Below are 13,526 nucleotides of genomic sequence, written 5' to 3'. Positions count from 1 at the left end.
CCCCTTCCCTTCTGCACCCCACGTCCCTTCTCCCAAATGCCTCTGCTCCTTCCCACGGACACAAGAGGGAAGGCTGCCTTCTTGGTTCTCAGGTATTTGAACCAGGAGGTGACCGGCTCTGTGACCTGGGATTTAATGTGGATGTGACTTCGGCTCCCAGAGGTTTTGGCTCTGCTGGCAGGTCAACCCAAGTTTTCTGGAGGGGAGAAGTTAAAAGCGGGGAATCTAGAAGTTTACTGCATGAGTATTACACAGGGATCCAAGGTATTGGAAAGACTTCAGGGTTTTCACAGTTCACGCAAGGGGTTTTCCATGAAAGAGCTGGTTTAAGAAGACAAGGGGGAAAGGTCACATGGGAATATTTCCTTCCTGCTAATCAAGCTCCCCTTTCCCTTAAGGGGTGTTTGTTTTTGTTTGGTCTGTTTTTCCAAAGGCCTGATAGTACCTTTAATGAGATCTGCCTTAACGGCACCCAGTTGGATTAGTAAACTCCGTGAATTAACTCGACCCTTCGCAGGAACAACGAAATCAAGCGCATATGCTCCTGTGCTTTGGAAAAACGGTGCAATGGCAACGTGTGGCTAAAGGTCAAGTATTTGTTAAATTGGTACAGAAAATTAAACCGGAGAGAGTGAGCTAATTAAAAGTAATCGCCAAAATCACTGGAAAGTGTAATGCCTGAATCTGGCCTCTGGAAGCAGCAGCCACTTGGTCTTTTTGGCCGCTCTTCCTTGAGCGTGGAAACCAGGGTTAAGTTCTTTCCAGTATCCCCCGGTTGTTTGTGAAGGCGTCTGTTTTCTTGTAGATTCTGAGAATCTTTCCTCCATCCACATAATGCCCCAAAGAAGTGATTTCTTTTCGCATTTCCCCTGGACACTGTTGAACTATTCGATCCTACAGCTTAGGTCTTCCTTTTCCTTTCTTTTGCGTTGTTGAGGTTCATTTTCGTGTCTCCCTTCGCCCTTCTCTGGGCATTCTCTCACACGTGCAGAAATCAGGCTTCCATAAGAGGACAAGTCAAAATGAAGGCAGCTCAAGAGGTTTTGTCCTCAGGTCTGAAGGGAAGTAGGAAGACAAGTGGCAAATGGCCAGAGTTTGGGGGTTGGGGGCACTGTGTCCCCGCTGTTAACCTCAGGAAACAACTTAGTTAGAAGTCAAAAGGTTTCCAGCCAGGAATGTTTTTGAAAAGCAAGGCAAGAGCCTCTCTCATTCCTTCCCGAGTGGACGGTTGCCGTGGTAGAGAGAGAGCCCTGGGCTGAAGTCACAGAAATCCTGGGGTTGCCCAGAGCTGTTTGGATAGAACCTCTGCCCAGAGACCTGTTCTTGGCCACGTGCTCTTCTTCTCCCTCATAGGATGCTTGCCTTCTCATGGTCGCTATCACTTTCATGACAGAGCTCAACATTAAAGCATCACAGAATCTGCCAAAGACTTTTCCTGGAGGCCTTTGGCACCAGCCACAGGCAAAAGAGAACCACTTGCAACCCAGATGGTTAGAACTAAAAGAGGACCTTTAGATGCTGCTCCCTGAGGTCCTGTGATTGCTGTATGGATCTCGGAGGGTCCCTGGGCAAAACTGGTAGTGTCTGAGCCACTATTTCATGCAACCCTGAAATCTTAGAGACAGGACCGTACATGCTTCTGCCCAGGTTGGGTCTCCTGCCTGATCTAATAATGGATCAGGTGGTGGGGTATCAGACTGGGTGATGTCTCATACAATAAGCCAGTGACATAGCAGGCAATATCAAAGGGAATACTCGTTTTCCATTCATCTTTCTGCTGATCCCAGGCAAGCTATGCATGTTTTGGAAAGCAGATTTCCTAATCATTTAAGAGAAAGCCATTGTAAGCTCGCCTCCAGGCTGCTTATGAGGAAGAATTGTTACAACATAAAAATACTTATGCATAAGTAGTTTTGGTGTGAAATTTGATTTTGTTAGACTGTGATATTAAACTAGAGCAAAATCCCATTTTAAGAGAATTATAAAAAATGTTAATTTAATGAAACAAAAATGACCATTAAATAAAATTTGAAGATGAATGTTTCCTTATCTCTGATCCTGACACCCAATGACCAAATCATGGTACTCTTTCCTTTATAGCGACTTCTTTTGCAAAAACATTCTTTCCCATTTTTCTTAAACAGTCCTCAACCACCTTGAATCTCTGGGTAAAAACCATCAATACCTTTTTGCTACCTGTGAAAAAATTCTAAAATCTTTAAGGTCTTTCCATAGTCCCCTCCACAGACTTCTGGGCTTGCCAGTATCGTTCCTGGTACTTCTCAAATGCATAGTACCTTGCAAAGTTGGCTTGGATCATTTCTGACACCTGGAACACTTTTTCCTTTTATCTGTTTAAATGCTAGTACTTTTCAAGGTCCCAGTTTCACTTGTACCTTCAGTCATCTACTAGAATATGTACTCCACAAAGTAGGGATTTTTGTCTATTTTATTTACTGCTGATCAAGAATGTCTGCTGAGGGGCGACTGTGTAGATCAGTCGGTTAAGCATCTGACTCCTGGTTTTGGCTCAGGTCATGATCTCGGGTTCATGAGATTGAACCCCACATCAGGCTTCATGCTCAGTGGGGAGTCTTCTTGAGATTCTTTCCCTCCCCATCTCTCCCTCCTCCTTGCTTGCATATGTGCCCTCTCTCTTAAATAAATGAATAAAACCTTAAAAAAAAAAAAAAAAGAATGCTGAATGAATGAAACCAGTTCATTAGCAAATCCTGTTAGTTTTATTTCTGAAGCTTTTTCCTCTCTACCTCCATATTAGTTCAAGTCACCAACATTTCCTGTCTGGACTGTTAACATAATAGTCTGGTATCTTGTCTTCTTCCTTCCATGTTGGCCTTCCCTTTGCCCCAGTCATTTCTCTATTGGGCAGCCAGTGTGAAAAAAAAAAAAAGTAATCACTTTTCATCAATCTCCTGCTTAAAACCCTTAGGATGATATTCAAGGTCCTTGAGATGGTCTACAAGGCCCCAAAGGATTGGTCTCTGTACTCCTGTCTACTTAATCTCCTACCACTGGTACTTGGTGATGAGAAGGTGCTAGCTAGCAAAGGCCTAGAAGAAGGACCCCCACCCCCACCCCAACAGAAAGAAGAACCAGGGCAAAACCCTGATGTGGGAATGGGGTTGGTGGTTTGAAGAACATAAAAGAGACCAGGGTGTGCAGAGAACAGTGGACGAGGGAGAGAGAGGTCTATGATAGAGTCTGGGAGGTAAGCAGGCACCAAATCATGTGAGGATTAGATGAATTAATAATCCCGCTACAACCAAGATGTCTTGCTAACACTCTTTTCAGGACTACACATTAGTTTTTCTCAGAATTTTCTTGAGAAGCCTACTTGGGATAGAGGCTGAACTTCAAGGGCCTGTGTATGGGCTGAATTCTTCAAAGAGGCAAGGAGAAGCATCTACCCATAAAATGGCTTGTTAGTCAGGAGAGAGCAGGTGGGGCATGAGATAGGGAGGGAGGGAGGGTGAGGGCGGAATGAGCAGTGGGTGAAGAAGATTTTACACCCTGTGAGGTGACCTCTTCTGTTGGTCTTAGAAAATCTGTATTAAAGTCTCCAAAATATGATAGAATATCAGATGCAGGGAAGTTTCTTGTAGGAGTTAGTAAAGTAGCCGAGTCACAGGGCAAGGTAAAACAGGAAGGCCGCGGGAGCACAGGAGTGACTAGGTAGAGAAATCGTGAGGAAGTACGTTGCAGATTCTCCAGAAATCATGGAGCATGCTCCAGACTTCTGAAAAGATTATAGAATTGGTATTTACACAGGTTTAATCTGGCATTTGAGGATCCACAGCAGCCACACTGACACTGGGATGATGAAATTATAGCGTTCGTTCATGGTGGGGCTGGGTTTGAACTCTGGTGTCTGGTTCCAACACAGTCCCATGCTCTCACCTGAGCCAAGACTTGCCAAGCTGTGAAGCCACGGGGGGCCAAAGAAATATTTCCCTCTGGTCATGAATTTCTCAAGAAGACTATATGAAGCAACAGTTGAGGGAAACATAAGACATATGATGGAAATTGTTTATGAGGACAGACCCAGTAGAGAGCGCATGCCTCAACAAGTAACTCCAAGCTCAAGATCTAAACACCTCAAAAAGTCTGTGAAGTTTGGTCCTTCTAACCAGGCTTGAGACGATACCTTTATCCACGTGCCATGGAAGGACCATGATGAAGGAGTGACTGGAGAGCAGAGGCTCATCTACCTGTGGCAACACAGCTGCAAAATTTGTGTCTCTAAAAGCAACCTATTTCTAGTTCACAAAGGACTCTAGTACACATTTTTTCACTTGACCCTTACGAAACCTTGAGAAGTACATTGTTTCTCTATTTCAGAGAAGTGAATCGACTTGCTCAAGCCCAGGTACCAAGTAAGTGGCAGAAGGAGGACCTGAAGTCAGGCCCTCTGGCTCTAAAGCCAAGACTTTACCGCCTCCATGGGGCTGCTGCTTCCATAGCTGAAGAGAAAGAGTTAAAGTGCTGTTCCCTATTCTCATCCTGCAGGACTTTTCTGAACTCAATGATCACTGACAACCATCAGCAGGTCACTATTTCTTGCATGTAGGTCACGTGTATGTACGCACACACTTTGTGTGGTACGCACGCGCGCGCATCTGCCGCATTTATCCCATTGTTTTCCTGTTATTCCTGAGAACTGCCATGGTCGTTTCCTCAGCTAAAAAAAAATGTACCTCGCTTCTCAGAACCCAGAAGGAGGTCTAGGAAGTTAATCCTCTTCCTTTTTCATGGTCTGAGAAAGGGCACACACACCGATCTGTGTGGAGGACGCACGGGTGCTGGCACCAGGTGTCGGAGAAGCTAGTACACGCTGGGCATGACTTACATGTTGCTGCAGCCAACAACACATGAACCTACTCAAGAAGTTCTGTGCATGTTAGACTCGAATCCAACAACTGCCTAAAGCTGTAGATCTCTTCTTCATCAGTGTCCAATCACTAAATAACCAAGTCCCAGAACAATTACCTCTTCATGCCCAAGGCAGTACCGCTGGGAATCATCAACCTTTCAAGGTTGATTGCAAAGATTTTTCCATGCCTGACAAGGTATTAAGGTTAACTTATTGGAGAGAACTATGTGAATAAAAGGTTGTACATTTCAGCACAAGCTAAGACTATTTCAATAGGCTCAAACGTAGTGGAAATATTTCAGAATGTAGCTTCACTGCCTACGGAGAATATCCTGCTGTGTTTATCTTGCTGATTGTTGTCTTCATCACGTAGAGGGCTCTGAAGACTCTGAGGGTCCCCACTGTCCAATGAATGGCCAAGAATAAAGCTTCCCTGAACGGCCTTGCCTAGTCCTAATGCACGTCCTCGCTGCATCTCCCATGACTCCCCCATTTAAACCAACCACATTGCTCACTATACCCTGACTTCATCTTCTACTTTTTCCCCAGGATGTCTGGGCTTAGTCTACCTGGAAAGCCCTCCACTTACCTCTGTCTGTAAAATTCTACTTAGAGTTCACATCCTACCTCTAATGCTCTTTCGTGAAATCAGTATGAACCCTATTCATATATCCCTTGTTATTCTTATGTAATAATCACCACATTTTGCTTTATTTTATACTGGTTTTGTTGTTGTTTTTGCTGTTCATTTGTCCATCCATTCAACATATACTCAAGGAACACTAATAAGGTCTTCATGTTGCTTCGTATCGGGCTCCTTGCTCAGTGGGGAGCCTGCTTCTCCCTCTGCCTGCCGCTCCCCCGTTTGTGCACGTGCTCACTCTCTCTCTCTCTCTCTCCAGCAAATAAATAAAAGTAATATTTTTTTAAAAAGAATGGGTGATAAGTACAGAGCAGAGGAAGGGCAGCGCACACAGGAGCCATCTAAACTAGGTTAGTGTGTGCTCTGGCAATGGGAATTGGGTCCAGAAAGTGAGACATAAAGCATGACTTTATCTGACGCCAGATTAAGTGCTAACTGAAGTCAGAGAGACTGTGCCCTGGCAAGCCGGTAACGCGTTCCATGGAGTTGATCGTCCTGTGGCTCTCCCCTCATCTGCACCCGCTCTGCACTGAAGCCATTCCTTCTGAGGCTCTTCTGGCACTTCCTGAGATTTGATAACTTAAAAGCTTTTTTTTCTCTATAGGCACTGATGGGCAGGGATTGTTCGAGAGTTGTTGGTGGACAGAATTTAAAGGCAAACACAGGATGTGTTTATTTTAGTGTGGGCTGAAATATTCATGAATTGAAAAGGACGCCTTTTTTGAACACATAATCTACACACAAATGAAGTTAATCCTTGAAATCCATAAGGTATCATGACTGCCTTTGGAGAACAGTGTTATGAAATACCTACACCCTTTAATCATTATTTGTGGTCTCCCATAATCAAGACAAATGCAGCCATATTTTGGTCATTTGTTGGAAAATGCTCGAACAGGTTTGTACTGACTAAACCCACCACTAATGTGCCTCCAAGGAAGGTCAGCTCCAGGGCTCCGAAACTTAACAGGGAAATGAGAACCTGGAAAAATCTCTAAAAATAAACTTGGTGAAACTCTCATTTTGTGTAGTATGGTGAACTTTACCAGCAGGTTAATTTATTGAGACATTAACTTGGGTTTATCTTCATTTTATTTTTCCCCTCGTACTGTTCTAAGAAGGTAGTCAGGCATTCGTCTTCAAACACCTCTGGAACTCAAGGTTGCAAGAGAAAAGGGCAGAGTTGCCCAAAGAAAACTCTCCCTCAGGCATTAGGAATTAGTCTCTCCAGATCCCCCTTGTTTGAGGGCACTGGGCTTGGTCAGCCCAAAGAGTGATGGAGAGGGAATGGTCTTCTAAGATTGGGAAGAGTGGGCAGGTAGGTCCCAGTAAGGCAAATGAGCCTGTTCCCCATCAGTGACCTTGGAGGAGCCTCATCTTGGAGCAATACCTGGTGTGGTGCCCCTCAGGGTGAAGCCGTGGGTATGGGACTTCCCCATCTTCCCCAAGATGCCAGCACTCAGGAAACAATGGGGTACCCAACTTCTGCAAGTAACGTGGGCTTGGACATGGAGCAGTGCAGGGGAACTCCCTGGGTGTTGCAGACTGCACAAGGCTTCCAGCAGCTGGGCTCAGGGAAAGAGGAAGCCCCTGGAATGATGGAATTTTACTTTCTCAGCCCCTGAAAATGGGCAGTTTGGAGTCCGACTTAATTTGATTTAGAAAATGAGGTGGTGATCAGCCAAATATGGTGGAATAACATTTTGCCCAAAACAAACTGTGCATGGGAAAGCAAAGTATTAGCTTGAAATGAATGGTAAGTGGAAGGAAAGATTTGTAAGAACTTGTTCCTTTCCTTCCCTTCCTTTCCCTTCCCTTTTCCTTTCCTTCCCCTCTCTTCTTTCCTTCCTTCCTTCGTCTCTTTCCTCTTTGCTTCCCCTTTTGTAAATCCCCCCATGCCAGCTTATTTTCTATATGTACTACCTTCCTGTCCAATCAGCCCCCAGTGGAGCTGAGTGATATCTATGAGGGCCTCTGGGAAGACCATGGGCAGACCAAAAAAATGGAAAAGGGAAAGGAGATGAGAAGAAACAGAAATAAAAAAAAAAGAAGTATGGGGGAGAGAATGTGACCGTTGCCTACAGCAATGTGACTCTACTTGTACAAGGAAACAAACTCGCATGGTGTATGGCTTCAGGAAGGAAGATACCCATGCTGGTGCCTCCTTTCCTGCTATCTCCACATCTCCTCTACTCTATTTCCCTTTCAGTCATCCCCGATCATCCCACAGCCCCTTGACCTCCACGCAGCAGGGACTTCATTTCTGTCTTGGTAGGAGGCACCGGGAAGAGCCTACGGGCTAGAACCTCACACAGACCTGCATTTCCAATCTGGTTCTGCCAGCTCATGGCACCGGGTGTCGGGCACTAGATCCTCAAGAGTTAAGAGCCGTGCCGCATGCCTTGTAGGGGCCGGTGTCCACTGACTAGAACTCTCGGATCACTTTCTTCTTGTTACTTCACCTTCAGTCCTCTGGGTGGTCAGGACCCTTCATCTTGCAGGGACACTGGGGCCAGTGGAGGGCTGGCTAGACGAGAGGTTGGAGGGCACTGAAGAGTACCTGTGATTTTACCACCGTACATGGAAGAAGCCCTGACCTGGGATGGCTCTCTGATGCGTGGGTTTGCGGATGTCAGCAGGCACTGGAGTTCCTGGAGGGCTCGCTAAGACCCGGAGAGCTGGGCCCCAGCCCCAGTGCTTCTGATCCCCGCAGTCCCGGCTGGGGTTGGAGGAGGGGATCCCCCAGAAGGTCGCAGGTGCTGCCGGTGCTGCCCGTTCAGGAACTGAGGGACACGGGCCCCAGCTGTTCTCACACTGAGGCCAAACTGGTTTGTTTAAAGCCTGGCTTTTATGATTTCCCTTTTCTGCTTAAAACCATTAGCAGCTCCCTGTAAGATACATGGTGAGATGTCAGCTCTTAGAGTAAAATGGTGATATTAGCTCCAGCAGGAGTTCAGGGGCGCCCAGGCATATGGGAGACAGGTACGACCCACGTGCCTTCGTCTCTCAAGGAGATAAGAGAAGACGTAATTGTTCTGTCTCCCCCTTCACGGGACACCTTTGTGTGAAATGCCATTCAGACTTGGTAGACACTTTCGCTGTACCTGTGTATGTGTGCAAATCTCTATGCTTTTTCTCACTAACAAATGGCATTGTCTCTCCTCTCTCTTCATTTCTTGGCAGGGAGGGTTTTTTTTTTTTGTTGGCAGGATGGTCTTATTTCCCCAGCACAACCCTAACCAGCTTACTCTTCTCTGAGAACCACCCTGCAGCCTGGGATGATGCAATGAGGTTCTCTCTTCCAGGAATGTGGACTCAGTACTGAGAGACGCAGTGTACACAGAGTCCGGGGCGGGGAGGGGAGGGAAGAGCAGGGGAGAGGGAGACAGGGAGGGACAGGGAGAGGGGAGAGAGACAGTGAGGCAGACATGTGGAAAGACGCAGAGGAACTGATTCTTGAGTTCTTTTCATCTGATGTACAGTTTCAGTGAGTTGTAGCTGCCAAACCATGAGCCGCTCCATATCCTGCAAAAATCCCTTTTGGATTTATGCTGATTGCAACCAATATAACCCGCATGGAGATATTCCCATTGCCCTCATGAGGAAGCCCAGATTCCTGGACATGGTAACAAAGCTCTCCACAATCTGACACCTGCTGATCCCTCCATCTCTTATCTCAACACATTCGTGTCCTACTGTAGATTTCAGTCATATTTGACACTTTTTAACTCGTTCAGGCCTTGGGCATTCTGTTTTCTCTCTGCTTGTAACACTCTTTGCTCCTCATCTTTGCCTGATCTATACCTATTTGGTCTTCATATTATCAGTGTAAGTGTGCCACTTCCTCCAGGAAGCCCTCCCAGATATACACCTTCTTCTCCATTTTCTTGGAGTACCTTTAGCTGCCTGGTGACTTGTCTTTCTTTCTCCCTAGATTTTGAGTTTTGCGAGGGCAAAGGTCTCAATCGCTGTTGTATTTGGGTGTCTAGCATAGTATCTGGTACTCGGTGGGCACCCAATCCAGGTAAAAGGAATGAATGGCGTGCCTCCTTGCCATAAGTCACCAACCCCAATGGCAGACTGACAACACTGAAAAGAAAAAATGAAAATTGCTTTGGCCTCAAGCTATAGACTGTCAGTTGGAAATATTCCTGAGGTAAAGAATCAGATACTGCCATGGTTTGGGAATATCCTATTACCTTCATTGTATCTCCTCCCCCACCCCCCTGCATTTAATGATTGTGCCAGGGTTTCTAATTAGAGAAAAGGCCTCATGCATTTATTGATTCAAATGTGCTGCATCACCAGGGAGATTTTGAGTGTAAGGTTAGAATTTAGCATATCAGGAACTCAATCCATTTGAGATCTCTCAAAGAGGTTTGCCCTTGGGTCATTTAGCACAGCCTTTCATAGTCACTGAAAACCGTTGTCATGGTAATCATGGAACCTTTCATGATTTTTGTATATGAGTTAATGAAGATACTGGAAACAGCCCAAAGGAATTCATACTTGGGTGTGCATTTGTCTCCATATTAACCCAGTCATTGTTTTGAACACACATCTGGCCCTGGGCTGATTCTCTTGGCTCTTGGTAATGACAGGAATAAATAAGCAACTGATTCCTTTTTAGTATTTTAGGCTTGGAGGCTGTGGCTGGCTGCCCTTTTGGTCTCACTTCAACAGGAAATCCCACATGGAGGGTTTAAAGGAGCAGAAGGAAAAAAGAATGGTATGTGAAGCAAATATCTTTCTTATATTCCGGATTATTAATGTCGCTGATTTCAAGCATCTAAATTTAATGCCTATAAAGAAGTTTCAGTTGTAGAGAGCACAGAACATTAACTATATCTATGGCATTTCTTTTATGGCCCTTTATAAATATGCTTTAACTTAGGGCTCCATCAAATCTACAAATTTAGGACCAGGTATCTCAGTGTGCTTATAGCACTTGAACGTGAGCCTTTCCATCTATGTCTCATCCTACTAGTGATTTTCCAATATCCATTCTTCCTCCTTTCCTGTAATATAACCCCCTACTTTTTTAGCTTAGGCATGTGGATGCTTGAAATCAAGACATTTCCCATTCTCCCTTAATACTGGCTAGCGATATTTAAATAGAAGTGGTGTATTTGATTTCCTGGACTTATCTTTAAAGGGATGGGTATGCATCCTTCTTCATCCCTTCCTGCCAACTGGAACATGGACATGATGGATGGAGCTGAGGCACCCATTTTGGACAGTGAGTTGAGAGGCATGTTGCGGAAAACAGGTAGAAGGAGTCTGGATCCCTGAAGATTGTGAAGATTCCCTAAAAGCCCAGACTGACTATGTTCATAGGAAAGAGAAAGAAAACTTCAGTCTTACTCAAGAAGTTGTTATTCTAGATTCCCTGTCATCTAATCTTAAGTGATATGCCATCCAAAAATGAAATTTATTTTTCCTCTATCCACTGATTAGGTGTGAAACCTTCTGGGCTTTGCTATGAGATTTACCTTCTGATCCCAGAGCATGCCGGAAGGAGGGCAGACTTGTATTAGCTAGACAGAATTTTCTGTTATGGGGAATTGACATTTCAATGGCAAGAAAATACCTACTCCAGCTTAGCCATAGAGACATAGTGTTGCCCGGTCTTTGTATGTGCATTTTGAAATGCTCCAATATAGTGGAACCACAGATCTTTCACCTAAAATCAGCACTCCTCTCTCAAATGCTTTTTGGGATGAAGAAGGTGATAAATAATAATTACTCATCGGTCTGAATGCAAAACAACTGAAGTAAAGTCAAAAAAGCCCCCAAACCTTCCAGATTATCTGAAACAAGTATAATAGCCCTCTACATGAGAGACACAAACCTTATGCTAATGAGGAATTGCAATTTTACTTACTGAACTTGGGCCTTTTGATCTTCTTGGTCATGTCTTTATTTGAGTGTATTCCAGTCGCCAGCAAAACTACATGGAGAAAATGAAAGAAAATCTAATTAATATCATATTACCCAAACACTTTCTCTCTTTTGACCCTTATCATCGCTTCCATCACATGTTAAAATAGTCTCATCGGTGGAACTAATGTTCCCTTAAATGAAGATTAGGGAAATAAGATGGATGTTTGTGCACTTTTCCTGGCCGCTGCTGGGGGAGCCTTCCAAAAACACCTTCTGGGCACCTGTCCTCTTTTGCTGCTTTGCATTTCACCACGCTGAGTCTGCCCTCTCTGGTCCCTAAAAGAGGAAATGGGGGGCCTGAGAAGTCCACTCATTTGCTTGGTGCCAGAAATAAATGATAGAGGTAGGGTGAGCACCAGGGCCTTCTTCAACTCTCTCCTCTGTGCCACACGGAGTTTCCAAATGGCTAATTTCAAACTGGCCAGAGCACTGCGCATGCGTGCGTGTATATGCGTGCGCATACAGGCGCATGCGTGCGTGCATGTGAGGGAGATAAGGAAGGTAGAACGGAGGGGATATGTAGAAAGCCTCAGGGGAGGGCTGTCTAGGAAGGGAAGACAAGGAGAGAGCGGGCTGGGGAGAAGAGGGGGACTGGTCACGGGGGGCTGAGGGGTGACCAGAGGGTCCCCTGGTTGTCCGCTGTACCAGCGCCTGCTTCTGGGCCCCGTCAAGGCCAACTGCAGGTAGTTGACCTTCCTCCTCAGAAACAGGAGCAGAACAGCTTTTGGATACTGCTCTCTTGAGGAAGTACCACAGCAGAGGAAGAAGGGAGAACTCTTTCTCCTTTTTAGTTCAAAGTCGCAGTACCAGCTTGAGCCTTGTGTTCTTAAAGAAGAGCACTGACCATTTTTTTCTTATTACCAGAATAGGACTTGTTCCTCACAGAAGAATGTAAAAAACACTAGGAACATTATAGAAAACATAGATGGACACAAAAGATACAATATTTTCATTTTTTCTATATGTATACATATTCACGCAGGTGCTTTTTTTAAACAAGCATTTTATCAAGCTCACTCTGTTTACAATGTTTTGTAACTTATTTCTACTTAAGGATATATACAGACATTTTTTCTTGTCATTAAATGCTCCTCTCACAGTAATTTTGAGGGCCTGAAAAGTATTGTACAATATGGATGTACCATAATTTAGTCATCTTCTGACTTAATATAAATAGCTTCCTCTTTGCCCTGATCCTTTGTTATTTCCTTTAAATAAATTTCTGAATAAGATTTCTTGTCTGAAACAGAGACCCACTTAGAATTTTGGTATGTATTGTGAACATTTCTCATAGCATTTTTTTTTTTTTTATTAGTAGTATCTGAAAATGCTCACGTCTCTGTACGGATGCTAGTTCTACCTGAAGATGGAAAAACAATGTTTTCCTTTCAAAAAGCTAACCAATGCTCCATTCTTCTTCTTTCTCTCTCCATGCGTCTTCTACCTTATCCACTGCTTAACATGCTCCTATTTTAGCCACTTTTTTTTTTTTTTTTTTTTTTTGAGAAACTCACTTTCTGGGTAGGGTTGCGACTCCAGAGGTAAATATAAGGTGATAGAGTAATCAAAATAGGCATTCTACTTCGTGGTGTGTGTGTGTGTGTGTGTGTGACAACACAGATGTTTAATTTAGATATAAATGGACTTAGGAATTCTTGATTAGTAACTACCTTTGGGGGAAAATGCCACCTGGGTTTGTTAAGAAAATTGTTATTTAGGGGCGCCTGGGTGGCTCAGTGGGTTAAAGCCTCTGCCTTCAGCTCAGGTCGTAGTCCCGGCATCCTGGGATAGAGCTCCGTTTGGGGCTCTCTGCTCAGTGGGGAGCCTGCTTCCCCCTCTCTCTCTGCCTGCCTCTCTGCCTACTTGTGATCTCTGTCTAACAAATAAATAAATAAAATCTTAAAAAAAGAGAAAATTGTTATTTATCTTGTGATTATCTAGCTATTCTGTACCCATGACGCAGCTCCTGAATTATCCCCAGTTTTGAGCAGTAGCATGAGCTGAGGCCGGACAGCTGACGTAGCGTGTCCTGCGAGAACAGACACATGA

The 13,526-nt window shown here is 44.6% G+C and overlaps 1 protein-coding gene across 3 annotated transcripts in view; it reads right to left on the bottom strand.

The window, feature by feature from the left end:
• VIT (vitrin) overlaps positions 1-13,526 on the bottom strand; it is a 98,579-nt gene that overhangs the window by 56,280 nt on the left and 28,773 nt on the right. For all 3 annotated transcript variants that reach the window (XM_045979414.1, XM_045979415.1, XM_045979416.1), the window contains exon 3: positions 11,419-11,484. In XM_045979414.1, the coding sequence (XP_045835370.1) occupies positions 11,419-11,484 (66 nt within the window). The remainder of the gene's footprint in view (positions 1-11,418; positions 11,485-13,526) is intronic.

Source organism: Meles meles, chromosome 15 (genome assembly GCF_922984935.1).
Source record: "Meles meles chromosome 15, mMelMel3.1 paternal haplotype, whole genome shotgun sequence".
NCBI classification, from domain to species: Eukaryota; Metazoa; Chordata; class Mammalia; order Carnivora; family Mustelidae; genus Meles; species Meles meles.
This window is presented reverse-complemented; position numbering and strand designations above follow the sequence as displayed.